Source organism: Pan paniscus, chromosome 1 (genome assembly GCF_029289425.2).
Source record: "Pan paniscus chromosome 1, NHGRI_mPanPan1-v2.0_pri, whole genome shotgun sequence".
Lineage (NCBI taxonomy): Eukaryota > Metazoa > Chordata > Mammalia > Primates > Hominidae > Pan > Pan paniscus.
In genome coordinates, this window is record NC_073249.2 from 187,422,749 (window position 1) to 187,450,561 (window position 27,813).

General features: G+C 42.4%; 1 protein-coding gene across 34 annotated transcripts in view; it reads right to left on the reverse strand.

Annotated features, from left to right (window-relative positions):
• The window catches only part of MACF1 (microtubule actin crosslinking factor 1), a 402,950-nt gene that overhangs the window by 82,380 nt on the left and 292,757 nt on the right, over positions 1-27,813 (reverse strand). For 28 of the 34 annotated variants that reach the window (XM_055095114.2, XM_055095086.2, XM_055095084.2 and 25 more), the window contains 6 exons: positions 25,791-25,853; positions 24,870-25,111; positions 23,941-24,070; positions 22,172-22,371; positions 18,373-18,868; positions 15,644-17,115 (listed from right to left, as the gene is read on the reverse strand). In XM_055095114.2, coding sequence (XP_054951089.2) covers positions 15,644-17,115; positions 18,373-18,868; positions 22,172-22,371; positions 23,941-24,070; positions 24,870-25,111; positions 25,791-25,853 — 2,603 coding nt within the window. The remainder of the gene's footprint in view (positions 1-15,643; positions 17,116-18,372; positions 18,869-22,171; positions 22,372-23,940; positions 24,071-24,869; positions 25,112-25,790; positions 25,854-27,813) is intronic. The other 6 variants (XM_063608610.1, XM_063608596.1, XM_055095141.2 and 3 more) reach the window with 1 other exon arrangement.

Below are 27,813 nucleotides of genomic sequence, written 5' to 3' on the forward strand. Positions count from 1 at the left end.
CCAGCTAATTTTTGTATTTTTAGTAGAGATGGGGTTTTACCATGTTGTCTGAGCTTAAGTGATGCACCTGCCTAAGCCTCCCAACTGGGCTTACAGCATGAGCCACCATGCCCAGAAAAAAAAACCGTTTTATTCTATTTCATTTTATTTATTTATTTATTTATTTATTTATTTATTTACTTACTTACTTATTTATTTATTTTTTTGAGGCAGTCTCACTCTGTTGCCAGGCTGGAATGCAGTGGCACGATCTCGCTCATTGCAACCTCTGCCTCTCAAGTTCAAGCGATTCTCCTGCCTCAGCTTCCCAAGTAGCTGAGATTACAGGCACACACTACCACACCTGGCTAATTTTTCTATTTTTAGTAGAGATGGGGTTTCGCCATGTTGGCCAGGCTGGTTTCGAACTCCTGACCTCAGGTGATCTGCCCGCCTCGGCCTCCCAAAGTGCCAGGATTACAGGCATGAGCCATGAAGCCCGGTCCCCCCCAAAAATTTTTAAATGAGGACTTTGGGATGGGATGCTCACTCAACTGTCACTTATTATTATCTCATTTAAAAAATCTAAATCTTTATAAATGAAACTTAGGGTGGCAAGCATACTTGTTCAGAATAATACACCTAGTAAAAATGAGGAAGAGGGCTGTGAAAGTAATTGCAGAGGAAGAATATTTGGGCTTCACAACTGCCCAGAGAGAAGGTAGAGGTTAGAGGGAAAAAAACAAAGATAATGCCATATAGTGTTACTCTTAGGTTACTAGGGGCATAGTAGTACTTATTATAAAACAACAGCAGGAAAGAATAAAATATTTGAATTCATTTATCTTAGAGCATTCTGTATGTGAAATACTAAAAAACGACCCATGTGAAGGTGTGTAGAAGGGCCCCTCACACAAAAGATTCAATGCTGGGATAGAGATATAGATTTGGGCCAGGTGTGGTGGCTCACACCTGTAATCCCAGCACTTTGGGAGGCCGAGGCAGGCAGATCACCTGAGGTCAGGAGTTTGAGACCAGCCTGGCCAACATGGCGAAACCCCGTCTCTACTAAAAATACAAAAATTAGCCGTGTGTGGTGGCATGCACCTGTAGTCCCAGCTACTTGGGAGGCTGAGGCAGGAGAACCACTTGAACTTGGGAGGTGGAGACTGCAGTGAGCCAAGATCGCACCCACTGCACTCCAGCCTGGGAGACAGAGCGAGACTCCATCTCAAAACAAAACAAAACAACCAAACAAACAAACAAAAAAAAACAAACAAACAAAACAAAAAAAACAAAAGAGAGAGAAAGATAGATTTGGAAGCCTTTCCCCATAGAACAGTGAGGAGCTGCCATCTCAGAGGTTGAGTGCAGAGAGAAGAGAAGAGACAGATGACAGAGTTTAAGGAACCACATATTTAGGAGATAGGAAGACAAACCAAAAAGGAAAGCAGAAGAGCAGCCAGAGAAGAGAACGGAAGAGCACAATGTCCAGAAAGTAAATTAACTTTCAAGAAAGAAGATCGGATATTAAATGCTGTACGATGAAAGAGGAGAATAGTGAGGCAGACAAGGCCACTAGACTTGGCAACTAGGAAGCCAATGAATATCTAAGAGAGCAGTGTCAGCACAGTGATGGGTGTTGGATCAGATTAGAGGGGGTTAAGGATAAGCAGTGGTGAGAAATAAGTATGGATCCTCCCTTCTTCTTGAGACTGTGTTCTTTTGACTTCCATGACACTGTGGTACCCTGGTGCTATCTTTCTAGCCAGTCCTTCTTTGTCTCCTTGGATTCCTCTTCCTCTCCTCTTGAGGCAACTAATTTCACAAGGTTATATCGTTGATTCTCTTCTTTTCATCCATTCACCAAATATTTATTGGTATCTACTATGTGCTCTAAACTATCCCAGGCACTAAGGAAAGCACACCGTGCTATGAGAACATGGGTCATGGGCCTCAACCTGGCCTGGAAGCTCAGGGTAGGTTTCCCTGAGAAAGTGATGATGTGGGTATCCCCCTGGGACTAACTGAGAGTAGTCTTTCCAGTTCCAGAGTGGCATGATCATCACAAAATTGCTTGGTTATTTCCATGAAAGAGGTCTCTGGGTTGAATCACCGCCTCTTTTTTGAGACAGAGTCTCACTCTGTCACCCAGGTGGAGTGCAATGGTGCGATCTTGGCTCACTGCAACCTCTACCTCCCAGGTTCAAGCGATTCTCCTGCCTCAGCCTCCTATGTAGCTGGAATTATAGGCACCCACCACCAAGCCTGGCTAATTTTTGTATTTTTAGTAGAGACGGGGTTTTACCATGTTGGCCAGGCTAGTTTTGAACTCCTGACCTCAAGTGATCTGCCTGCCTTGGCCTCCCAAAGTGCTGGGATTACGGGCGTGAGCCACTGCGTCCAGCCCCTGCTCCTGAATATTAGAAAAGAAGGCAGAATAAATAATACAGAGAGAAGAGATTTCTAAAAACCATCTCTTTCATTTTGTTACTAAGGAAAATTCTTATCATTGATGACAAAGAAACAAACAGCTTAGGTATGAATTTAAAGAATTAGACCAAAACCAGAGCTTATCCTTTGGGAATGAATTGCAAGATGACAGAGATATTAAATGGTTCACTTGATAAATACAATTAATTCAAGATGGAGAAAATCTAAGGCACATATAATTTCTTTGAATTATCTTCTTTCCTTGACTCATATATACACATGACCAAATGTTAAAAACATTAAAAACACATATTTGCTGAAACTGTAAAGAATTAAAGACTTTCTGTAAAACATCTCAATCTGGTATGAGATTGGCAGACAGATGAATTATATCTGTATTTTAAGCTGCTTGCTTCTGAAACTCTGCCGATATTTTTTGGCTCAGCCCTCAATGTTTTAATTAAAGATTGATTAATATTAAGAGGTGTCTTTCCTAAAGATGCTGACTTAGTAGTTGCCATTGTACGGCAACAGAGGAAGATAACATGGTCTATGATAAAAGCTAATTAGGCCAAAATCCCTGAGATCATTAGAGCTGATCTAATGGGCAACTGAGTGGCTGGGGAAGTCACTGAGCTGGTAATGTCTTCTGGTTAATTCTGGTTAATGATTTGAAAATAATATTAATTTGTAGAGCATACAAGCCAAGGCCAAAATGGTCTCAGAAAAACCTGCTGGTTGTAGGATTCTTATAGAAATGCATAAATGAATTAATGAATAAATAAATATGTATGTATATGTATGTGTACATAAAATATATTTTAAGCTGTGTTGAATCATGACCTAAACTTGCCTATTATTCCCACTCTAGGGCTAGAAATAAGCCCTACTGTTCCCACAAAAACTGCTCAGGAAGGCTCTCTATCCATCCACTTGTTTCATTGTTATCAAACTAATTTTACTTTATCCTCATAATTTCCATTTTTCCAATTTTCAAGAAGAAAAAAATCTAATCTGGTGCTGGGCCTTAGATCAAGTCTTCTGGAGAATGATGATCCCTAGGCACAAAGAGGGGTAACTGTTCTTATTAAAAAGATTTCACAGGCTTGATACAATGGCTCATGTTTATAACCCCAGCATTTTGGGAGGCTGAGGTGGGCGGATCACTTGAGCTCAGGAGTTCAAGACTAGCCTGGGCAACGTGGTAAAACCCCATCTCTACAAAAGATACAAAAATTAGCTGGGTGTGGTGGTGCATGCCTGTAATCCCAGCTACTTGTAGGGGCTGAGGCAGGAGGATCGCTTGAGCCTAGGAGGTTGAGGCTGCAGTGAGCCATGATCATGCCACTGCACTTCAGGCTTGATTGACAAAGTGAGACCCTGTCTCAAAAACAAACAAACAAACAAACAAAAAATGAAAAAAAAAAAAGATTTCACAATATTCTAATTTATATGTCTAGATAAGCTTCTTTTTAAAAAAAGCATATTATCATCTAGTGAGCTGAGCACCGAATATAAGCCTAATACTTTTAGATATATCACTTCATTTAATTTTCATAAAAATCCTAAAGGTATGATTTACCAATATTTGTATTTTACAGTTAAAGTAAGTAAGATTCAGAGAGGTTAAGTAATTTCCCTGAAGGTCACTCAGCTAGTAAATGATAGAGCCAGGATTCAAACCTGGATACTTCTGACTAGAACTTGTATTCAGTTTTTTTCACTACACCAAACTGTCAACTAATTGAATAAGTAGCAATGACTCTGTGCATAAGAAGTAGCACATTTCTTTCTTAGTTTTGCCCTCTTATACTGAAAAAAGATTGTGTTCCCTTAACATATACTAACCAGCAGAGAAGGAAGGAAGCCCAGAAGAAAGATGGAGAACTGAGGAAATCAGGCTAAGATTAGAATTTCTTCAGGACACACAAGGATATATACCTCAAGTCTTGCAGAGTAGATAGCATTTTGAATCCTAGAGCTCACATGGCTTATGAGAAATAAAGAATGTTCATCCAGTCAGTCAAATGTTGTCTCATCTCCAACTGTGTATATACCAATATGCTAACTACATTAAGGGACACAAAAGTGAATTAACTGAGGGGATAGGACAAATGGATATAATCAGAAAATGTCAAAATTAGGTGGTATGTGATAAAAGCCAAGTGAGTTATACATTGTAAATGATTAAGAGATCAGGAGTAGTGAGCTGGGGAGATCAAAAGCCTTTATAAGGCCGGGCATGGTGGCTCACGCCTATAATCCCAGCACTTTGGGAGGCCGAGGTGGGTGGATCACCTGAGGTCAGGAGTTCGAGACCAGCCTGGCCAATGTGGCGAAACCCCGTCTCTACTAAAAATACAAAAAAATTAGCCAAGCAAGATGGTGCGTGCCTGTAATCCCAGATACTTGGGAGGCTGAGGCAAGAGAATCGCTTGAACCTGGAAGTCAGAAATTGCAGTGAGCCGAGATCGCACCACTGCACTCCAGCCTGGGTGACAGAGCCAGAATCCATCTCAAAAAAAAAAAAAAAAAAAAAGCTTTATAAAGAAGTGGACTTGAGCTATGACTTCAGAAATCAAATACGTAAAATGTATAAGGAGTGTCTGGGGTAACTGGATGTAGTGTATGGTCTATATAGGAAATAACACTGGAAAGATAGTGGGGATCAAATACGTCCAAGACTGGAGACACAGAAATAGGCTAGTTCTGAAGGATACCACCATTTATCAGATCAGATGGCCTTCGAATTGCTTTGGGGGAAGGATAAGCACTTACAGAAAGAACTGTGAATACAGACAGAAGGTCAGGAAATCATTTTGGAGATGAAAATTTTAGAGGGCTATAGCATAATTTATGTCTGTTTTTTCCCCATAGGAACCATGTATGTATATGCTAGCTATCCAATCGCACCAGCTCTCTGCATTCTTAACAGAGGGTCCTTTGTTCCAAACAGTAAGGCTCAAAAGAAACATAGTCTGATAAAATCACACTGAGATCAGTACTCCCAGCTGGTGCAAGGGCTGATGCCATTCCATAACACACCCTACAGGAAGCAGCCTGAGATACACAGCTGATTGATTTCCACAGCAGGAGCCTTGTGGCAGTGTGGGGTGGGGACTGGTCAGGCATAGAGAAAATTCTTCAGTCGCTGACTCAGATTAGTTCCCCAAGATCCTGACTCTATCTGTGTAAGTCACTCCCGGAAGCAACACTATTTCTTAACTAATTTTCTTAAAAGGAGAGGAAAACCACAGAAGCACCCCCAGCGAGTGGAACTATTTAATCAGTTAACTCTTACTTGTCATGGGATCTGAAGATGGCAAAAATCAAATTCCCTAGCTTTCTAGAAGTAAGCTGAATAATTCTTTCATTGTAAGGGGCCGTCGTCCTGTGTATTGTAGGTTGTTTAGCAGCACTTACTAGATGCCAGTAGCAGCTTTTCCAGTCATAACAATAAAAAATGTCTCTGGGCCAGGCACTGTGGCTCATTCCTGTAATACCAGCACTCTGAGAGGCTGAGGTAGGCAGATCATTTGAGCTCAGGAGTTCAAGGCTGGCCTTGGCAACATGGTGAAACCCTATCTCTACAAAAAAATACAAAAATTAGCCAGGAATGGCAGCGTGCACCTGTAATTCCAGCTACTTGTGGGGCTGAGGCAGGAGGATCACTTGAGACTGGGAGGTCGAGGCTGCAGTGAGCCATGATTGTGCCACTGCACTCTAGCCTGGGTGATGGGAGTGAAACTGTTTAAAAAAAAAAAAAAAAAGGAGTGGCGGGGAGTGGGAGTCTCTGCAAAGCTATGCTTGGTTGACAACCACTGGTGTAGCATAAACTTTGGTGCCAAACAGACCTTCCCAATCCCAACTCTAATATTTACTTGCTATGTGGCTCGAACAAGTTATTTTAACCTCTTCAAGTCTTAAGTTTTCTTATCTGCAAAATAGGATTTTAAATGTCTGATTTAGAGTTTTTTTCAGAGATCATTTAGACTCAGATCTTTCTTACTGCATTTACCACTACATCAGTACCACTGTAATTCTCTGTATCTGTTTCCCTTACTATAGATGGTCTCTGACTTAACAATGGTTCAACTTAAGATTTTTCAACTTTATGATGGTGAAAGTGATATGCATTCAGTAGAAACCATACTTCAAATACCCAATCATTCAGTTTCTCTATTTCAGTACAATATTCAATAAATTACATGAGCGAGTCAGCACTTTATTATAAAATAGGCTTTCTGATAGATGATTTTGCCTAACTGTAGGCTAATGTAAGTGTCTGAGTATGTTTAAGGTAGGCTAAGCTGAGCTATGATGGTCAGTAGCTACTTTTTTTTTTTTTTGGAATGAAGTTTCGCTTGTTGCCCAGGCTGGAGCGCAATGGCATGATCTCAGCTCACTGCAACCTCTGCCTCCCGGGTTCAAGCGATTCTCCTGCCTCAGCCTCCTGAGTAGCTGGGATTACAGGCGCTCGCCACCATGCCCGGCTAATTTTTGTATATTTAGTAGAGACCGGGTTTCACCATGTTGACCAGGCTGGTCTTGAATTTCTGACCTCAGGTGATCCACCCACCTCGGCCTCCCAAAGTGCTGAGATGACAGGCATGAGCCACCATACCCGGCCGTCAGTAGGTACATTAAATGCATTTCTGACTTACAATATTTTCGAGTTATGATGGGTTTATCCAGACATAATGTCACTGTAAGTCAAGGCACATCTGTACACTGTTAACTAGAGACTATCTGAGACTCCAGTACCCACCACAAGGACTAGCACAGAGCAACTGCCCAGTAAGGATGGGTTAAAAGGAATATGGAATCACTTCCTTTTAACCTCCATCCATGAACCATCACCATGTGTAGCAAAGATCCATATTTCAAATGACATGACTGGTGGTAGAAAAATAGTTTATGACGTCCTAGAGAGTAAGTGTATTCCATTAACCTTCTATAGTCAATAAGAGAGACTCGTAGTTGAAAAGCACTTAGTGGTGGCAAAGTAGGGAGGGTGCACATTCTACCCATAGCTGGGTTTTTCCAACTGGGACAGCTGAGACTTGTGAAGAATCCATTCAGCAGGAGACAGCCCTTTACAGTGATGGTTTGGTGCAGTGACCTGACACAACTCCCTGTGGAAGTCATTTTATTCCTAGTAAACCAGTAACTCTAACAATAAACGGCCCTCTCTCATCGTACTTCCTAGAAGCTCATAGCTTATTAGCGAGCTTGAAAGTGCCCAGGATATTTTTCTGAAGCTCCAGAACCAGCCTAAGGCTGAGACCATTTACCATTCATTTCTAGGCACAGTGAGGATCAGTCCTTTTCTGCAAGTCTGTGCTTATCTTAACCATGTTTACTAATCAACTACTAAACGATCAATACATACAAGTTCTGCACAGGATACATTCTAGTTTTTCTGGAAACATATTTCTTCCTTCTTATACAAATGATAAATCTTAGTTGTGAATGCTACATACTGATACTGTATGTGAAGAATTTTAGTAAACTCAAATCCAACTGCTCAGTCCTTTTCTTTGGTTACAGATATATTTGTTTGTTGCTTTTTTTTTTTTTTTTGAGATGGAGTCTCGCTCTGTCACCCAGGTTGGAGTGCAGTGGCGCGATGTCGGCTCACTGCAACCTCCACCTCCTGGGTTCAAGCAATTCTCCTGCCTCAGCCTCCTGTGTAGCTGGGACTACAGGCGCATGCCACCATGCCCGGCTAAGATGGCGTTTCACCATGTTGGCCAGAATGGTCTCGATCTCCTGACAGCGTGATCCACCTGCCTCAGCCTCCCAAAATGCTGGGATTACAGGCATGAGCCACTGCGCCTAGCCTGTTTGTTGCTTTAAAATCTCACCTTGCTATCAAATTTCCAGACAGATTTTTGTAAAATCTACCAATCCTTTCTTGATGATTTTACTACCTTCCATTCAATTTTACTACCTTCACTGGGGCATGAGGCTCCTTTAAGATGATGCAGTGGCTGCAAGCCTGGGATTTTGCTTGTGACACTGATATTTAAAATACAACTGGCAATACTTTAAAAGGGAGCTGGAAAAGGTTCAACATGAAGCAAACTTAAAGGCCTTAAAGGCTCCTTCACCTTCTCCACATCCAGTTGCTATGGTGGGGGTGGAGAGGATTATTACAGAGCATTGGAATTCTTTGTGGGGTGGGGAGGTGGGGGTGGTCACATAAGGGTTATAAATATCAGCAGCCAAACTCTTGGTTGGCTGTGGAGAACAACTGAGAGACTGTAGTCTCCCCTTAAAGGCACAGAACAAGGAAGCTCCCTGAAGTATGTCCACAAAGGAAGTTCCTCTTCTCTTTGGCAATGCATCATCAACCAAACACCTGCATCAACAACTGACAGCTGTACGTAAATTCCAGCCAGGGAAAGTGACCAGGAGGTGTTAAGCCAGACACAGATTAAGGCCAGCAAAAATAAAGAATCCAGAGCCTGGCTTAAAGGAAAGCTGACTTAGAAGTGGTTGTTGCCACTACACACAGTCATAATCAGATTATCAGAAGGCTGCTTGTTACATAAATATTTAACTAGTAACCTATTCCACCTGAATTCTAAGTTTCCCATGTATAGGTGGCAATTTCTTCCAGGGCTATAGTTCTCAACCGAGGGTAATTCTGCCTTCCAGGGAGACATTTTTAGTTGTACAACTGGGAAGTTACTAGGTCAGAAATGCTGCTAAACAGCCTACAATGCACAGGACAGCTTCTCACAACAAAGAATTATCCAGTCCAAAATGTTGATAGTGGCAGGCAGAGGTGGTGGCGTGAGTGGCTGCCCCTTTCCTCCCCACCCACCCCCAAAAAATGTCAATAGTGCTGAAATTGAGAAATCCATTTTAGGATACTGTCTTTATTTCCTTGGACCCTAGTTCCTATTTGGAGTAGCTTTGTTTAAGGAAGAAAGGAAAAAACCAAGACAGGCCAAAGAAGGGTCAGCACAAGGTGGGGGTTGGCAGGGATAGAGGATACCCACTCATCTTGGTAAAGCTGGTGAAACCTAAACCTCCAGGTGATAGACAGGTCATACCAAGTGTGATTTCCTGTCTCTCCAAGGGCAGGTAGATAACGCTAACCTCATTTGCTCTATCCTCCAGTGACTCACTCTCAGGCAGGTGTACTAACTGCCAAAAACGTACATGAGCTGATACTGTCCTTGTAATCATTTGAAAGGAAGAAGTAAACTGGCAGTCTTTCAACTCCATGCTGGGCCCTGTCTTCCAGGGCTTTTCTTTTTCTTTTTCTTTTTTTGGAGACGGAGTCTCTTTCTGACACCCAGGCTGGAGTGCAGTGGTGCGATCTCGGCTCACTGCAACTTCTGCCTCCCAGGTCCAAGCCATTCTCCTGCCTCAGCCTCCCCAAACAGCTGAGACTACAGGCATGTGCCACCATGCCCAGCTAATTTTTGTATTTTTAGTAGATACAGGGTTTCACCATCTTGGCCAGGCTCGTCTCGAACTCCTGACCTCAGGTGATCCACCCACCTCAGCCTTCCAAAGTACTGGGATTACAGGCGTGAGCCACCGCCCCCAGCCTCTTCCAGGGCTTTTCTCATGTGCACATGAAGATGCCTAAGCTTGCTTTCTATGTGGCAATAAATAAATAAATAAATAAATAAATAAATAAATAAATCAAATGAAGGCGTTTACAAGACTTTCTTATTCTGTTTTCATAGTAGGATACCTAGGTCCCCCAGTAGAAACTTCAAGTATACTGAGACCCTGATCCTGGGCTCTGCTCAACCTGAATTAGGAATGAAAATAATCCTAAGGAAGCCTGATGCTGCACCTATTAGAACCCAGCAGCCCAGCCTCAAAGACAAGAAAGGAAAAGACCAACTGGTTTGGGTGCTTTATATGCACCACTGGGTGAAGTGAACCACTATGAGAAACTCGCAGACCCTAAAGAGGTCTGTGAGTCAATTTTTCCCATTGTTCGTTCGTTCGTTCTTTCTTTCTCTTTCTTTCTTTTCTTTCCTTCCTTCCTTCCTTTCTTTCTTTTCTTTCTCTCTTTCTTTCTCTCTCTCTCTCTCCCCCTCCCTCCCTCTCTCTCTCTGTCTTTCTTTCTTTTTTTTTGAGACAGGGTCTCACTCTGTTACACGCTGGACTGCAGTGGCATGGACGCAGCTCACTGCAGCGTCAACGTCCTAGGATCAAGTGATCCTCCTGCGTCAGCCTCCTGTGTAAGCTGGGACCACAGCATGTGCCGTCATGCCTAGCTAATTTATTTATTTTTTGTAGAAGGGCCGCCTCACTTTGTTGCCCAGGCTGGTCTCAAACTCCTGGGCTCAAGTGATCTGCCCACATCAGCCTCCCAGAATGCTATGATTATAGGTGTGAGCCGCTGTGCCTGGCCCCATTGTTCATTCTTATCACTGAGAGGTAGAATGCCAAGTCTGAAGCATGACCCAAATACACAACAATATAAATACATATGAAAAACAAGTGAATGAAGGTGCATCCAGGTTTCTTGATAATGCTCACCAGTATGATGCCCAAACCATCAAATACTTTCTGAGTGAGAAGTCACATGGTTCTTGGGGGGAGCAGGGGGCAAAGGAGGGGTTGGTTTAAGATTCAGAATGATCTCAGTTCAAGTAAAACCTACATAGGGAATTTCAAAATGAGGAAAATCTCTTGTTATCATCAGAGACTTAACATATATATATATATATATATATATATTTTTTTTTTTTTTTTTACCCTTCCCAGGAAGGTCACTCTGGGGGAATTCTTTGGCTCAAGTTTCAGTGATAAAAAGGTCCTTCCTTTCTTGTTAGCCTCCTGTTAGACACATACAATTCCTTTTCCTCAATAACCAGACTCCCTTGTTCAGGAAAACGGAATTTCCTGAAGAGATTTGCCAAAGTCTTTTCTTTCCAGCTTTCTGAAAACAAGCTCAATCCTCTCATTAGTGATTTCTAGAATGGCTTCTTCCTTTCTACTTCCAACAGAGAGCTGAACCTGGTAAAGATCCTAACTCAGGAAGCCTGAGATCTCTGCCTGGTTTGAGTGGAAAGGAACTCTCTTCCACTCCCATGTGATAGAATCTGGTCAGCCAGTGAGGACCTACTAATCATTCAGAAGCAACTGAGGGAAAGCCTTTCCTAGGAATAATGTATTTTAGTATTCCACATTCATTTAAGGAAGAAATAATTTTCCCCACAGACTGCAGATCCATGGATCTATCAGCAAGACTGTACAGTCCCAAGTAAGACTGGGGGGTTCTTCACAGGCCTAACTCATCTGTCTATTCTAGCTCCCATGGAGTTAGCTGGGTTAAAGCAGAGTTTCCGTCTCCCAGATTCATATCCTCTTCTCTTGTGCAGATTCTGTGCTAAAAGTAAGATTCCATTAAAAAAAGAGCTGAAAACTTACAGCTAATGCTGTTTTTAAAAATATTTATCTTCATCTTTGTTTTTACCTTATTAAAAATAATTTGAATCTGAAAACAGAGTCATACTTTATAAATCTGGTCTGCTGCTGGAGTAAGGAAAGATTAATCTATGGCTGGACTATAATACATTAACCCAGGAACTCCACACTCAAATCATGAAAATGACTCAGTCCTCAGAATGGGTCCAAAAAGACCTTCCCTTTATGTGGCCTCCCGGGGACTATGAAACTGACACACAGAATTTTTCTCCTCTCATTGTTTTCACTTCCGATGAGCTCAGCATGAGTTCAGCCAAGAATATGCTCCTCCCCTCCTGACCAAAGATTTTTGCTGGGAGAAGGCAAAAACTCTTTCCAAAGCTTTTGACTTCCCTACAAGGTGGACAGGTGGAACAGGGCTTTTGATTTGCATCCCCAACTTGAGGGTGGATACTGATCATTTTATGGTAACTACCTACTGACTTGACAATGGACTACACACAGGACACTCCACCACCCTTCTCCCTTCTCCCACTCTTCTTCCAGGCTTGCCTTGTCAACACCAGTCCACTGTTGATGAACACACTCTGCAAGAGCCCAGCCGATCAGTGTCCAGTCCCAGCCTTCACATCCAGAGTATCTGAGGTGGAAGGCTTATTTTTAGAAATCAGTGAAACGAATTTGGCTATGACAAGCAACTAAGTGCTATTGAACTCTGAGCACTATTAGGCAACATACTAGGATAGAAATAAGATAAAGTAATGCCCAGTAATTTTTTGAAATCTTCCAGCAACATCAAAAGTCAGAATGTCTCTAGAAACCAAGGATTAAATGAAAAGGAAAAGATGACTTGTCCTCAAATCCAAACACTATTTATGCCTGCATGTGGACTCTTATGTACATTTTAACTCATATCTAATGCAATTTTAACAGGCCTGTTTATCTCATTTTCTAGCTCAGTGAAGATTAGAAGGGAGGAATAGACTACACAGACCAAATGACAGCAGTGAAAAGTGATAGCAGTAAGAAATAATAACCAATATCATGGTGGTGGGCAGAAATCCCGAAATTACCTCCTCCTCTCCACACACACATGCACAGCCAATCCAACCAGTACAATACTATAGAGGCCCGAAACAATAACTTCAATATAGAAATCAAAGTGCACAGTAATTTGGGAATACTTAATACAAAGCAGCTCCAAATGTGTCTCACATCCTTGAGAATATCACCATAGTATAGACAGTACAACCATTTAAATAATGTTAACCTGCACTCATTAAAAAAAACTTATGCATAATACATATTTAGAAAATTAGGCAAATTGAGTTTAAAATAATTCCTATATAAACCAGAACCTGGTTAGATGAAACTATTTTGTGTGGTTTTTTTTTGAGAAGGAGTCTCACTCTGTCACCCAGGCTGGAGTGCAGTGGCGCCATCTTGGCTCACTGCAAGCTCCACCTCCCGGGTTCATGCCATTCTCCTGCCTCAGCCTCCCGAGTAGCTGGGACTACAGGCGCCTGCCACCACACCCAGCTAATTTTTTGTATTTTTTTTTAGTAGAGACAGGGTTTCACCGTGTTAGCCAGGATGGTCTCGATCTCCTGACCTCGTGATCCACCCGCCTCGGCCTCCCAAAGTGCTGGGATTACAGGCGTGAGCCACTGCACCCGGCTGATAAAACTATTTTGGAGCCTAAAGGGATAAGTTTCAGTTTTCTAAAAACTTCATTGAGTTGGTTAGATGGTTAATTCTAAATAGCCTGGATGCAAGTAAATTGGATAACTGAAGCATACCTGTAGAAGAAAGTCTCTGCTTTTGAGACACTTATAACAAAAGAGGAAAGAAAAATGTGCAAGCTGAAACAGGGAAGGCCACACTACCACTAGAAAGGAAGTTTCTAAGAGGAATGCACTGCTTCACGGGTTTAAGTTTTCTCTACCTACCCTTTCCTTATCTGGGTGCCTCAAGAAACCCAAATACGATGACTCCTCTTGCTCAAAATTGTACTATCTCCAAACATGGTAAGAAGGCCTTCAGCCAATGTCCCACTTTAGTGCTGAATTTCTCCTAAGCTCCTAGAGGGGCCCTTCTGAAACAGCCACATTTTTGCACTTGGATCCTGTCTACAAAACTGTGACGTCTCTAGGACTACGTGGCTCTGAGCTGGTGTCAACATTACCTCTGCATCCATGTTTTTAAGATAAATAACGCTGGCAAGCAGGGTCTCTGAGATCACAATTTTACTTTAATGGCAGGAGTGTTAACTGTGTAAGCAGGAATAATTAACTCTAGTGATGGAAACAAAGTGCTGAAAGTATCCTTTCCAAATCTATTCCATGTACAGTGGCAGAGTGAGAGACTTTTACGTATTTACAACAAGGAAAACTCTAGGGGCAACAGGTTAATATAGTGAGAACCAAGATCCAACAGATGTGCTCCTAACCCAGTAAATCCACACTTTTGGGTCATGTAATCATCTCCTGTTACTTTAATTTATACTCACACAATCTCAGGAATGGAGATTTTGGCTCAGGCAAAGAATTAAAGTATTTTTGCAATTAAGGCAGTACTTCTCAAACTTCTTTCCTATAGGCAAAGAACTTGTACTCTTGAGGAGTCTGGGATATATTATTAAGCTGCTTACTATATAAATGGGAGATTTATTTGAAGTGTCATGTTTTATCTTAACAATTAATGATAATTTTATGTTTTATTCCATAATATATCAAATATACATCAATATCCTCCCCTAAAATCTGTGTAAAATAAACCCTTTAGGAAGATGAGACTATGTTTAACTTACGGCTTTTCATACCTCAATTTGAAAAACAGGGGGCTGAGTGCGGTGACTAATGCTTGTAATCCCAGCACTTTGGGAGGCTAGGGCGGGTGGATCACTTGAGGTCAGGAGATCGAGACCAGCCTGGCCAATATGGTGAAACCCCATCTCTACTAAAAATATAAAAATTAACCAGGCGTGGTGGTGAGCGACTGTAACCCCAGCTACTTGGGAGGCTGAGGCAGGAGGATCACTTGGACCCCGGAGGTGGAGGTTTCAGTGAGCCTAGATCGCCCCACTGCACTCCAACCTGGGCTACAGAGCAAGACTCTGTCTCCAAAAAAAACAAAAAACAAAAAACCAGAGACCTGAAGATACATTCACTGCTATTACAAAATCTGGTAATCTGAAATCTCAAGAAATCCTAAGAGGAAATTCTTAGAGTAAGAGATAAGACTTGGACATTTCTTTCTATATCCTTAATTGGTTATAAAGACTGAAATAAACTACAATAGAAAAATGCTCTGGCTGGGCGTGATGGCTCATGCCTGTAATCCCAACACTTTGGTAGGCTGAGGTGGGCGGATTGCCTGAGCTCAGGAGTTTGAGACCAGCCTGGGAGACATGGTGAAACCTCGTCTCTACAAAAAATACAAAAAATTAGCCGGGTATGGTGGCGCCTGTGGTCCCAGCTCCTTGGGAGACTGAAGTGGGAGGATTGCTTGAGCCTATGAGGTCGAGTCTGCAGTGAGCCGAGATCGCACCACTGCACTCCAGCCTGGGTGAGAGAGAGAGACCCTGTCTCAAAAAAAAAAAAAAAAAAAGAAGAAGAAGAAGAAAAAGAAAAAGAAAAATGCTCAAACCAGTTTGCTCAGAAGTCCGAGAGACTATTTAGTCTTCAGACAGTGTGCTTTCATGGTGATGGAAGTGACAATAATAAAACTAGGGACAGAAGTTAAAATGTATACTTGACTGGTTTCCAAGTTACAAGCAAATAAATACATGTAAAAGAAAAAGAAAAACAAGGTTCAGACTTACTTTAAAATCTGCTAATTGTTGGTTGATGATTTCCACTTCGGTCCCCACTACCCACTGGAGGGCCTCTGCCTCCTCTGCTGCTGTGGTCGCGTCATTGAGTCCTTTCAATTTCCTGTAGAAGTCCTCTACACGGCCTAGTGTCAGTTCCAGCTGTTCCTGACGAGCTTTCCCCCTCTCTGTCAGTTTGCCACACTGTTTGTTCAGGGCTTCTAGCTCCCTTTTGAGACCTAACAAATCCAGAGTCCCCTCTTCTTCTAGCATATGTCGACACTCTGCTTCAGAGGCCTCTATGTCTAATTTGAGGATGTGAATTTTGTTAAGGAATAGCCGGACATCCTCGATTTGGGACTGGAGGCTATCAGTGTCTCTGCCAATAGCACCCATGCCATCTAGCTCATCATCCAGGTCTGCCAATTGAGAGAACATCTCTCGGACCCGGCAGTGAAACTGGCCAATCCCCTCCAGCTTGTTTTCCATCATCACACATCCACTGTTCACTCTTTGCTTAACTTCGAGGAACTCTTGCTGGGCAACCTCAGCTTGATGGAGAAGTTGAGAAGCATCAGATCCATCTGGGGCATCTTCTACCAGACCCTGAGTAAAGTTCCTCAGATAGTCTACCTGAGGCTCTAGGGCCTGCAGCACTTCCTGTTGAGCTCTTAGCTTCTCCAGGTTCTTGTTGCTACAGGCTTGAGAACCCAGAGCATCAAAGATCTCAAGTTGGTGTTTGGCTCCTTCAACCTTCTTTTCAATATTCTTAAAGCTTTCCTGGAACTCCTTGAGCCTCTGAGTCATTTCTTCGAGTGACCCCGTTTTGGCCTGCAGCTCTTCTGTAACAGCATCCATGTTCTGGTTGATCCCAGCCTTCTCATCCCGGATTCCATCCTCATCTGCTTCTGAAGAATTGATCAGAATGTCAGCAGCACTATTCAATATTTCCAGCAGGGAGCGGCGCTTCTCCACCTCACTCAGCATAGCCTTTGATCTTAGGAGACTGGACTCTAGCTGCACTGGATCCAGAGTGACTCGCAACTCAGACATCTTAGCTTTACAATCTTCTATCCATGGCACAAGGTCTTCCACATGCCACTGATATTTCTGAGCTTTCTGCATACAATCCTTGAGCCTGGATTGTCTGTCTGCAGTTTTTTTACTAAGCTCTTCCCAATGGTTTTTGAGCTCAACCAACTGGTTTTGTAGAGTTCTTTTCTCTTCTCCAGGAGGTACAGAAAGAAGTAGAGATTCCCCTTCAGCCACAATCACCTCATAGGAGCCACTGTGTTGATTAAGACTTTTCTGAAACTCTTCATTCTCCTGTAGCTGAGACTGTAGCCGCTCCAATTTTGCAGAAATTGGGCAGTTTTTTGCTTGCTGGCTTTGTTTATCATCCAACCAGGTCCTCAACTCATCAAACATTTGCTGGAACTGCTGGGTGCTGGCAAGAGCTGCCTGGAGTCTGTTCATGCGATCGGCTGAAATGAGAAAATAAAATTGAAATCAATAAAGCCTGAACCCTGGCATTTAAAATGTTTGCTGAGAGTATACGGTCTAATCTTGGGGGAAGGGAACTAATGTTACTTGAGGGCCTACCAAAAAGAGGCATATAATTAGGCTCCTTCATATACACTATCTTATTTAATCCTCGTATCAACCTTGTAAGGTGATCTAAGTAACAGAAGTAAACTTTGACTTCTAGCTGGTAAACGTGAAAGTCATAAACAGTTCCAGAAAAATAAATAATAAATTAATGACACAATTTTTCTTCTACCAAGTTATCATAAGAAGTCCGGAAGCAGCCGGGTGCAGTGGCTCATGCCTGTAATCCCAGCACTTGGGGAGGCTGAGGTGGGAGGATCAGTTGAGCCCAGGAGTTCAAGACTAGCTTGGGCAACAAAGCAAGACCTCGTCTCTACTAAAAATAAAAATAATCACTGGGTGCGGTGGCTCACGCCTGTAATCCCAGCACTTTGGGAGGCCAAGGCGGGCAGATCACGAGGTCAAGAGTTCGAGACCAGCCTGGCCAACATGGTGAAACACTGTCTCTACTAAAAATACAAAAATTAGCCAGGCATGGTGGCACGTGCTTGTAGTCCCAGCTACTTGGGAGGCTGAGGCAGGAGGATTGCTTGAACCGAGGAGGCGGAGGTGGCAGTGATCCAAGATCGTGCCACTGCACTCCAGCTGGGGCGACAGAGTGAGACTCTGTCTCAAAAAAAAAAAAGAAAAAAAAATCAGCTGGGCATGGTGGCGTGTGTCTATAGTCCCAGCTACTTGGGAGGCTGAGGTGGGAGGATCACTTGAGCCCAGGAGATTGAGGGTGCAGTGAGCCATGATCGCACTACTGTACTCCAGCCTGGGTGACAGAGCGAGACCCTGTGTGTGTGGTGTGCATAATATTAAAAAAAAAAAAAAGTGGGTATCAATGAGAGTATATGTGGAACTCCATTTATTAGTACATCTATGGGGATGAATCTCTACTTGCTGACTGAAATTTTATTAGAGCTTTTATCTTTAGGACTATGCTATGTAAACCTTCACATTTTTAAGTGTTCACTGTGTAACAACTACAGCAGTTCTCACTGCAACTAGGAGAAGGAATCGGTTTAACACCATTCTGAGTCTACAAATTAACGTAAGGGAATCCTAGAATCTTGGGACTACTCCTAACCCATTCCTTCTTTCTGCTTGCCTCTAATAATGGCAGAAGTATGTTCTTCACCCCAACTTACCTGCAAGGTCTTCTAAACCTTGGAGAGGCAGGGCAACTGTCTCCAAACGCTTCTTCAGTTCATCCTTGAGGTACTGCTCACCAATGAGCACTGAGAGTTCATCGCACAGTGTCTGAGCCTCCTTAACCTCGTGGTCTAACTGCTCCAAGTCAGATCGAATTTCACTGGTCTCTTCCAATTGCTGCTTTACAGCCTCTGGTTGGGTGCTGATAGCTGACTGGACACTCAGCCGTTGTCCAACTGCCCTCACCTTCTCTGATAAGTCCTGGAGCAGTTCCTGGTACTGGGTGCTCTTAACAATAGCTTGGTCAATTTGGCTGGAACGGGAGTTGAGTTTGTCAGTCAGCTCAACCCATTTCTGATTGATGCTCTGGAGTTCTTTCTGTACTTGGCTGGTGGACAGAGAGACATCTCCAGGGCCTGTTAGGATGCCCTGAGCTGCCTCATTCAGTTGCTCATGCTGTTGCCTGCGTGCTTCAAATTCCTTTAGCATAAACTGAAACAGAAATGACACCAAGATGTTTAGACAGGAAAAAAACAGATCTATCTAAAAGCAGTGTCAGGCCAGGCACAGTGGCTCATGCCTGTAATCGCAGCACTTTGGGAGGCCGAGGTGGGAGGATCACTTGAGGTCAGGAGTTCAAGACTAGCCTGGCCAACGTGGCGAAACCCCGTCTCTACTAAAAATACAAAAATTAGTGGGGCGTGCTGGTGAACACCTGTAGTCCCAGCTACTCAGGAGGCTGAGGCACGAGAATTGCTTGAACCCAGGAGGCCGAGGTTGCAGTGAGCTGAGGCAGCACCACTGCACTCCAGCCTGGGCAACAGAGTGAGACCTTGTCTCCAAAAAAGAAAAAGCAGTGTCAAAACAAAAACTGATGTTGGATTGTGCCAAATAGTGCCAACTACTTTAAAAATATAAGCCAGAAAACTAAAGGACCGGGCTATTAGGCTGAGGCAGTATCACTTAACAATTGCTTAATAAAAACTTACTTTGAAAGGATCACTGATTGTTCCTATTTTATTTCTTTTCCTTATTTGTCCCATTCTGTTTCAATGTCAGTTACTAAGGCCAGACACGGCTGAGAAATTAAAGTTGGCATTCATCTGCTTTGCCATGCAATACCCAAGCCTCTGAAATGGGAGTTCAGAACACTGGATCCCAGAGCCAGCTGTATTACTAGCTGGGCTTTCCATGTCAACTCTCAGTGTCTGTTTTTCTTAGTTTCTTTCTTAGAATTCGAAGAGCATATACAATCTGTATTTTATAATATAGCATAATTAGACAAAGAGCTTCTTTAAGGCAATGACTATGGCTTTTTTTTCTTTTCCTATCCCTTGCTGCTTTCATCAAAAAAGTTAAGATTACAGGATCTGGAGTCAGACTGCCTGTGTTCAAATCCTGGTTCTGTCACCTACTAGCTGTATGACCTTAGGCAAGATTTCATAAGTTCTCAAACCCCAGCTTCCTCATCTGTAAAATGAGGACAGTAAAGTACTTATTTTGGCTGTTATAAGGATTAAATGAGATAATTTATAGAAAGTACTCAGTATTTACACTGCACAAAAATAAATAAGACATAGCCTCACGAAATGAAAAATGTGTAAACAATGAACTATAATAAAATGTAACAAAAGTAAAAATGATTAAACTCTGATGTGAACACGCAACACAGAACTGTGAAAGCATGGAATAGGGTGACTAATTCCGCTGGGGATGACAAATGGCAGAAGACAGAAATTAGGAAAGGCTCCCTAGATGTGACAATAAAGAACGAGCAGTTCTCCAAGCAGAGCAGAGATTAAGGCTGGTGAAAGGCACTTCAGGGGAGGGTCTAGGATTAGCAGACATACAGAGATCAAAACCATTTTCATAATAATACTAAGATGTTATTTGCCTTTTAAAATTTCTGCGCTGTCACAAATGTTCAATGATGTTTCCCAGAGGCTACATGGCATTCGATATTGTAACAGATATGCAGAAGCAGATATAAGAATAGCCTATTAAGCCAGAAATTAAGATTTGCAAAGACATAAAACAATGCCACTTTTTTTTTTTTTTGAGACGGATTGTCGCTCTGTTGCCCAGGCTGGAGTGCAGTGGCGCGATCTCGGCTCACTGTCAGCTTCGCCTCCCGAGTTCATGCCATTCTCCTGCCTCAGCCTCCCGAGCAGCTGGGACTACAGGCACCCGCCACCACACCCGGCTAATTTTTTGTATTTTTAGTAGAAACAGGGTTTCACTGTGCTAGCCAGGATGGTCTCGATCTCCTGACCTCCGTGATCTGCCTGCCTCGGCCTCCCAAAGTGCTGGGATTACAGGCATGAGCCACCGTGCCCGGCCAATACCACTCTTATTATCAAACTTTTATGTTTTGGAAAATGCTATTTTTTCATTAAAAATATGTTATTTACGTTAATGTGATGGTTTTATCATTGCTATTTTAAAAATTTAAATATATACTTTTAAAATTCCTCAGTATTTTAATACAATAAATGTTAATAGATAAACACAAGCTCTTGGGGATCCTCAGTAATTTTTCAGAGAATAAAAGGGGTTCTTGAAGCCAAAAAGTTTGAAAATCCCGGACTAGAAAAATATTTGTAAGTAGACTAAATAGGACTCAATAATTACCTGGATGCAGGAACTAAAAGAAGCAGTTCCTTCAAAAAGTACTCTTAGGTCTTAATTTAAGGAACCTGGTAAGTTGAGAAGACATGGACCAGGCTGCGGGAGAATGTAAAAGAAGTAAAAGCCTCCAGGCAGGATTTCATTGGGAATGACATAATTTTGACCAACCTAAATTTCTTTCTTTTTTGAAGCAGTTTTTGCTCTGTTGCCCAGGCTGGAGTGCAGTGGCACCATCTTGGCTCATAACAACCTTCATCCCGTGGGTTCAAGCAATTCTCCTGCCTCAGCCTCCCGAGTAGCTGGGACTACAGGCACCTGCCACCACGCCCGGCTAATTGTTGTATTTTTAGTAGAGGCAAGGTTTCACCATGTTGGCCAGGCTGGTCTTGAACTCCTGACCTCAGGTGATCCACCCACCTTGGCCTCCCAAAGTGCTAGGATTATAGGTGTGAGCCACTGCACCCGGCCTGACCAACCTAAATTTCTATGATGTTAGGCACTTAAATCAATTTTTTTGAGGTTTGATCACAGAAAATCCTATGTAAAGCCAGCAGATATAAGATATTAAGTAATGTGGATCACTATCACAGGGGATTACAAGTAAAAAAAAATTTTTTTTTTTGAGACGGAGTCACGCTCTACTGTCCAGACAGGAGTGCAGTGGTACGATCTGGTCTCACTGCAACCTCAGCCTCCTGGGTTCAAATGATTCTCCTGCCTCAGCCTCCCAAGTAGCTGGGATTTCAGGCACGTGCCACCACGCCTGGCTAATTTTTTGTATTTTTAGTAGAGACAGGGTTTCATTGTGTTAGCCAGGATGGTCTTGATCTCCTGACCTTGTGACCCGCCCACCTTGACCTCCCAAAGTGCTGGGATTACAGGTGTGAGCCACCACGCCCAGCCAAAAGTAAAATGTAATTCCACAATTTAGTCAGAAAAACTCCCCATTCTCATATCTACTCATCTTACTGTCTCTATTAATAATAGAGTTTTTGACTGTTTACTATTTTACAGGCACCATGATTAACACCTTATAAATACCTCATTTAAACTGAGACTCTGAGAGATTAAATGACTTGTCCAGGATCACATGAAATCTACTTACTGGGAGAAACATTCAAACCCAGTTTCATGTGATTCCAATTTCTTTGTTGCTATATTGCTCACCTGGACCTGTTGCTTTTGTGCATTCAACATGTTGGGGTCAATAGACAGGGGCCCCAGCACTCCCATCATCAGTTCTTTCTCCATCAGCCACGGCCGGAGCTGGGATTCTGCAGCCTGGAAGCAGGCCAGATGACTTGCAGATTCCTCTAGCTGCCTTTGCCGAGCCACAGTAACCTCAGTGGCCCTTTCCCATCGGGAATCTGTAGAGAGGAAATGAGGGAATGTATTCCTTTACATTATCAACAACTGGCCTGGTCCCTAAGTTATGTTCCTAATATACTGCAGGAAATGACCCCAGAAGCGTTATTTATTTATTTACTTATTTGAGACAGTGTCTCACTCTATCACCCAGGATAGAGCAGTGGCACGATCATGGCTCACTGAAGTCTCAACCTCCTGGGCCCAAGTGATCCTCCCACCTCAGCGTCCCAAGTAGCTGGGACTATAGGCGTGTGCCACCATGCCCAGTTAATTTTATATTTTTTGTAGAGACGGGATCTCCCTATGTTGCCCAGGCTGTTCTTGAACTCCTCAAGTGGGAAAATCACTTGAGCCCAAGAGTTCAAGGCCAGCTTGGACAACAAAGCAAGACCCTATCTTTACCAAAAAAATTTAAAAATTGGCTAGTTGTGGTAGCACATGCTTGTGGTCCCACTTACTCAGGAGGCTGAAGCAGGAAGACTGCTTGAGCCAGGGAAGTCGAGGCTGTAGTGAGCTATATTGTGCCACTGTACTCCAGCCTGGGTGACAGAGCAAGACCCTGTCCCCCCCCCCAAAAAAAAAAAAAAAGGCCAGGCATGGTGGCTCACACCTGTAATCCCAGCACTTTGGGAGGCCGAGGTGGGTGGATCACTTGAGGTCGGCAGTTCGAGACCAGCCTGACCAACATGGAGAAACCCCCTCTCTACTAAAAATACAAAATTAGCTGGGCATGGTGGCGCATGCCTGCAATGCCAGCTACTCAGGAGGCTGAGGCAGGAGAATCGCTTGAAGGGAGGCGGAGATTGCGGTGAGCCGAGATCATGCCATTGCACTCTAGCCTGGACAACAAGAGCAAACTCCATCTCAAAAAAAAAATTTAATTAAATTAAAAAAAATTAATCTACATTGTTTACAGTTCAATATTATGAGTATACAATTTATCTAATCTCTTTATTGAATATTTTTATTATTTCCATCTTTCATTTTTATCATTAATACTCTCTTTAGTTCTTTTGTTATGTTTTTTTTGGAGACAGGGTCCCTCTCTGTTGCCCAGGTTGGAGTTCAGTGGCACAATCATAGCTCACTGCAGCCTTGAACTCCTGGGCTCAAGCAATCGTCTCACCTCAGCCTCCCCAGTAGCTAGGACTCCAGGCTCATGCCACCACACCTGGCTAATTTGTTTTTCCTTGCTTTTTGTAGAGACAGGATCTTGCTATGTTGCCCAGACTGGTTTGAACCCCTAGCTTCAAGCAATCCTCCTGTCTCGGATTCCCAAAGTGCTGAGATTACAGGTGTGAGGCACTGTTCCCGGCCTCTCTTTGGTTCTTGATCACAGTAGATTATCAGTTTGACTTGCCCAAGAAAGCCAAACTTCTGACTTTTTGAGTGGAATTTCTAATTTTCTTCCCAATTCAGGCTCATGCTCTGGCCCTATCTGGATCCTAATTGCTTATTTATAAAAATTAACTAAAAATAATTCCTGTTTTATAGGATGTGCTGTAATTCTCTACTTGCTTTGAAGACAAGTAACTTAGCAAATTTGTAACACTCTTGTGAAAACTTACTGAGTTCTTCCTGAATTTTCTTCCAATTTTCTGCTTCCTGTGAGTTGGGATATGTCACCAGTAATCCAGCCAGGGCTTCCTTTACTTTTTGAATTTTTGGAGAATTCTGTTCCAACTCAGCCAGGAAGGCCTAGGAGAAAGAATGCCATGCATGCTATGAGATTCTGGACAGGAAACAAAGTTGTGTGTGTGGTAGAAATGATTGGAAAACTGGGCAGTTATTATAGGCTCTACTAGGATCCTATCAATGACTTGTTTAGTGGTGTTAAGATACTTAACCCTTCTACTTCAATTTTTATTTTAAAATGAAAATCTAAATGGCAGGATCTGAGTTTCTTTTATGTATAATACATCAGTAGAACTCAATAAGAAGGAATTATTAATCAAAATAAACTAAAAATACCAAGATATGATGATAACATATCTTGAAGGAGATGAGATGCTACGCTCAATGGGAATATTAAAAGTTTTGGTGAAACTTTCCTACAGGATTTTCTGTGGTCTTATATCTTCTGACATTTTTCCTAGTCTCACGTGTCAATCTTAAGAATGAACTGTAATCACTGTTATTTAGATCCCTCTAAGAATTGGAAAGATACTTTGATAAGAATGGTTTGTCTTGCTTACAGCATCATATAGAAAATGAGATCCCATTCTCAATGAGCTAACGATTCTGGGGAGGGCTATTCTTTTTCTGCAAACATACCTGGTTTTGTTTCTGAATCTAACTTATAATAATTTCTAATTTCATAAGAAAATTCTCTAGGAGAGTTAAGGCATATTAATCATTTAGAAAGTCAAACATACTGCCCATCACAGCCTGGATTGTTGCCCATGTCTCTCTCTCAGATGCCTGGACTTGGGCAGGAACACTGGTACAGCTGTCTCTTCCTCTTGGTGTTAGGAGGCAACTAATGTAAACACAGTACCTTGTTAGATTCAGCTTGGGCTTTCACTGTTTCTGTCTTGGTTGGAGATGACATGGCATCCATGGATTTCAGGACTTCCTCTTTTGATTCCAGCCACTGCAGCACAGAGTTTGCCTCCTTGTGAACCTCCTCCATTCTGTTGAGGATAGCCTGAAGGCTTTCCTGGCGTTCATGAAGTACTCCCCCTAGTTTCTCATACTTCAAGTTTACATCTGACATGTCACACTGGATCTCCGTCAGATCTAGTATCATAGAAACAGAAATCAGATTGGAGACAGCTCTTCGAGTATGCTCCTTGACTCCTCACTCCTAAATTACTTGCATCTCTCTTACTCCTTCTAGTGAATTAGAGATTATCTTCCTGCTAAATCATACAAAAGTTCCCATTTATATACACATAACAAAAGCGTTCTCATTAATCTGCTTTCTGGTTTTGGCATTATATACTCAGATGTATACCTTAAAATGCTAAACATGGGAACAACGAAAGTGAAGGGAGCAAAATAAGAAATTAACCTTAGTCTACTATTGGGATTAAGGGACTTGGAGCATTCTTCCATTCCTTCTTCTCCAAACTACAGAGAAGTCACCTAGCTGGGAGGCTGAGAGCTAGACTAGGTTACCTCTAGTATAACTTCTGTATAATTCAAAGATTAACATATATTTTCTTTGAGTTCTTTCCCTATTTGCCTTATCTAGTGATCCAATCTATTGTATTTCTACAATACCTTTAGCTTCAGGGGCTGCCAACCTGTTTATGGTCTATAGCCAGCAAACCACAGTTGCTTCTCCCCAGATTTTTATCCTCACACCCATTCTGGCAGCAGTTCTTCCACCACATATTGCAACATACACAGATGCAAACATAGACACTGTCCTAACACATCCAACAAAGAAGCACTGTTGAAATGGCATTCTCACCTTTGCAGGTGTGGTATCCGTTTACACTGCCTACAGAGCTTCCTACAGAGGGCAGTATGGAACCTGAGCAGAAGGACAGGGAGACAAACAGGGCAAGACCAACGTGTTAGGAATACATATAGGCACTGAATTTGTCCTTTGGCCCTCACTTTAAGCTTAGGTATCAGGAAGTTAACACAGCACAAGACAACATACTCATGGAAAGAGACAAATTATTTTAGCTGCCAGGCAACAAAATGTCACTCGAGGTTCTTAGCAGGAATGATTCTTAATCCCTTCTAGAGGAAATTCGTATTCCCTTTTTATTAAATCTCCAACTTGAATTCTCTGGATGCCGCCCTAATTTTGTGAAGCAAGTACTGGTAAAATTATTAAGTCTAGAATGGTACTTGCCATATTTTGGAATAAGCTTTTATAATAAAGCCAGAAAGTTTCACTTTTTATATCAATATCTTTCAATATAATAAAAATGAAAATACCATTAAGGACAGAAAAAGCAGCCTTTTTTTTTTCTTTTTTGAGACAGAGTCTCACTCTGTTGCCCAGACTGAAGTGCGGTGGCATGATCTCGGCTCACTGCAACTTCCACTTCCCAGGTTCAAGCAATTCTCCCATCTCAGCCTCTCAAACAGCTGGGATTACAGGCGCCTGCCACCAGGCCCGACTAATTTTTGTATTTTTAGTAGAGACGGGGTTTCACTATGTTGTTTCAGGCTGGTCTCAAACTCCCGACCTCAGGTGATCTGCCTGCCTCCGCCTCCCAAAGTGCTGGGATTATAGGCATGAGTCACCGTGCCTGGCCTAAAAAGCAGCCTTCTTCTAATAAAGACATTAAAATGAGCCCTTCTTATATTGTTTTTAAAGGAAGATTCTTTGCCTTTTCTTTCATAACCTCTTCTTGCTCACCTTTCCCCAAGAAAAAACAGAAATCCTAAGTGCCAATAAATCTGGCTCATCAAAATTCTTATAAATTGTGCTTTGGGCCTTTGGTTCTGTTTCTAATCACCATAATTTCACATACATTCTCCCCAAACTGATTCCTTATACTTCAGAAAAGTTTCCCAAGATAGGTAAAAATCAGGTGAGGTAATGATAAATAGTATACAGAAATCTGAAAAATATTCATAATGATACTTTAAAAGGACAGAAAACTCTCGTATGCACTGACTTCACTGTACAAAAAGTCATGTGCAAGGTTATATTACAAAATAGTTGGCCGGGCGCGGTGGCTCACACCTGTAATCCTAGCACTTTGGGAGGCTGAGGTGGGTGGATTGCCTGAGCTCACGAGGTTCGAGACCAGCCTGGGCAATACGGTGAAACCCCATCTCTACTAAAATGCAAAAAATTAGCTGGGTGTGGCAGCGGACGCCTGTAGTCTCAGCTACTGGGGAGGCTGAGGCAGGAGAATTGATTGAACCCGGGAGGCAGAGGTTGCAGTGAGCCAAGATGGTGCCACTGCACTCCAGTCTGGGCGACAGAGCAAGACTCCGTCTCAAAACAAAAACAAAAACAAAATAGTTGTGGGACAGGTGTAATGGCTCACGCCTGTAATCCCAGCACTTTGGGAGGTTGGAAGTTTAAGACCAGACTAGGCAACACGAGACCCTGTCTCTACAAAAAAATATTAAAAAAAAAAAAAAATTAGTCAGGCATGACAGTGCACACTTGTGGTCCTAGCTACTCAGGAGCTTGAGGTGGGCTGATTGCGTGGGCCTAGGAGGTCAAAGCTACAGAGAGCCATGATCACACTACTGTACTCCAGCCTGGGTGACAGAGCGAGACCCTGTGTCTAAAAAGAAGGAAAAAAATTAGCTGAATTAGGGTGGTGATTATAAAACTTTTAAATGTTAATGTTATTATATTTTCGATTAAAAAATACAAAATAGAAAAATAACATTCCATTGCAGTGTGGTGATGCAAAAAAAGAAACTGGACTAGTAGGTGGGAGAAGACGGTACTAACCAAGGTTGTCACTAACTCAGTATGTGAGCCTTAATCTACAAACACAGTTTATTCTGCA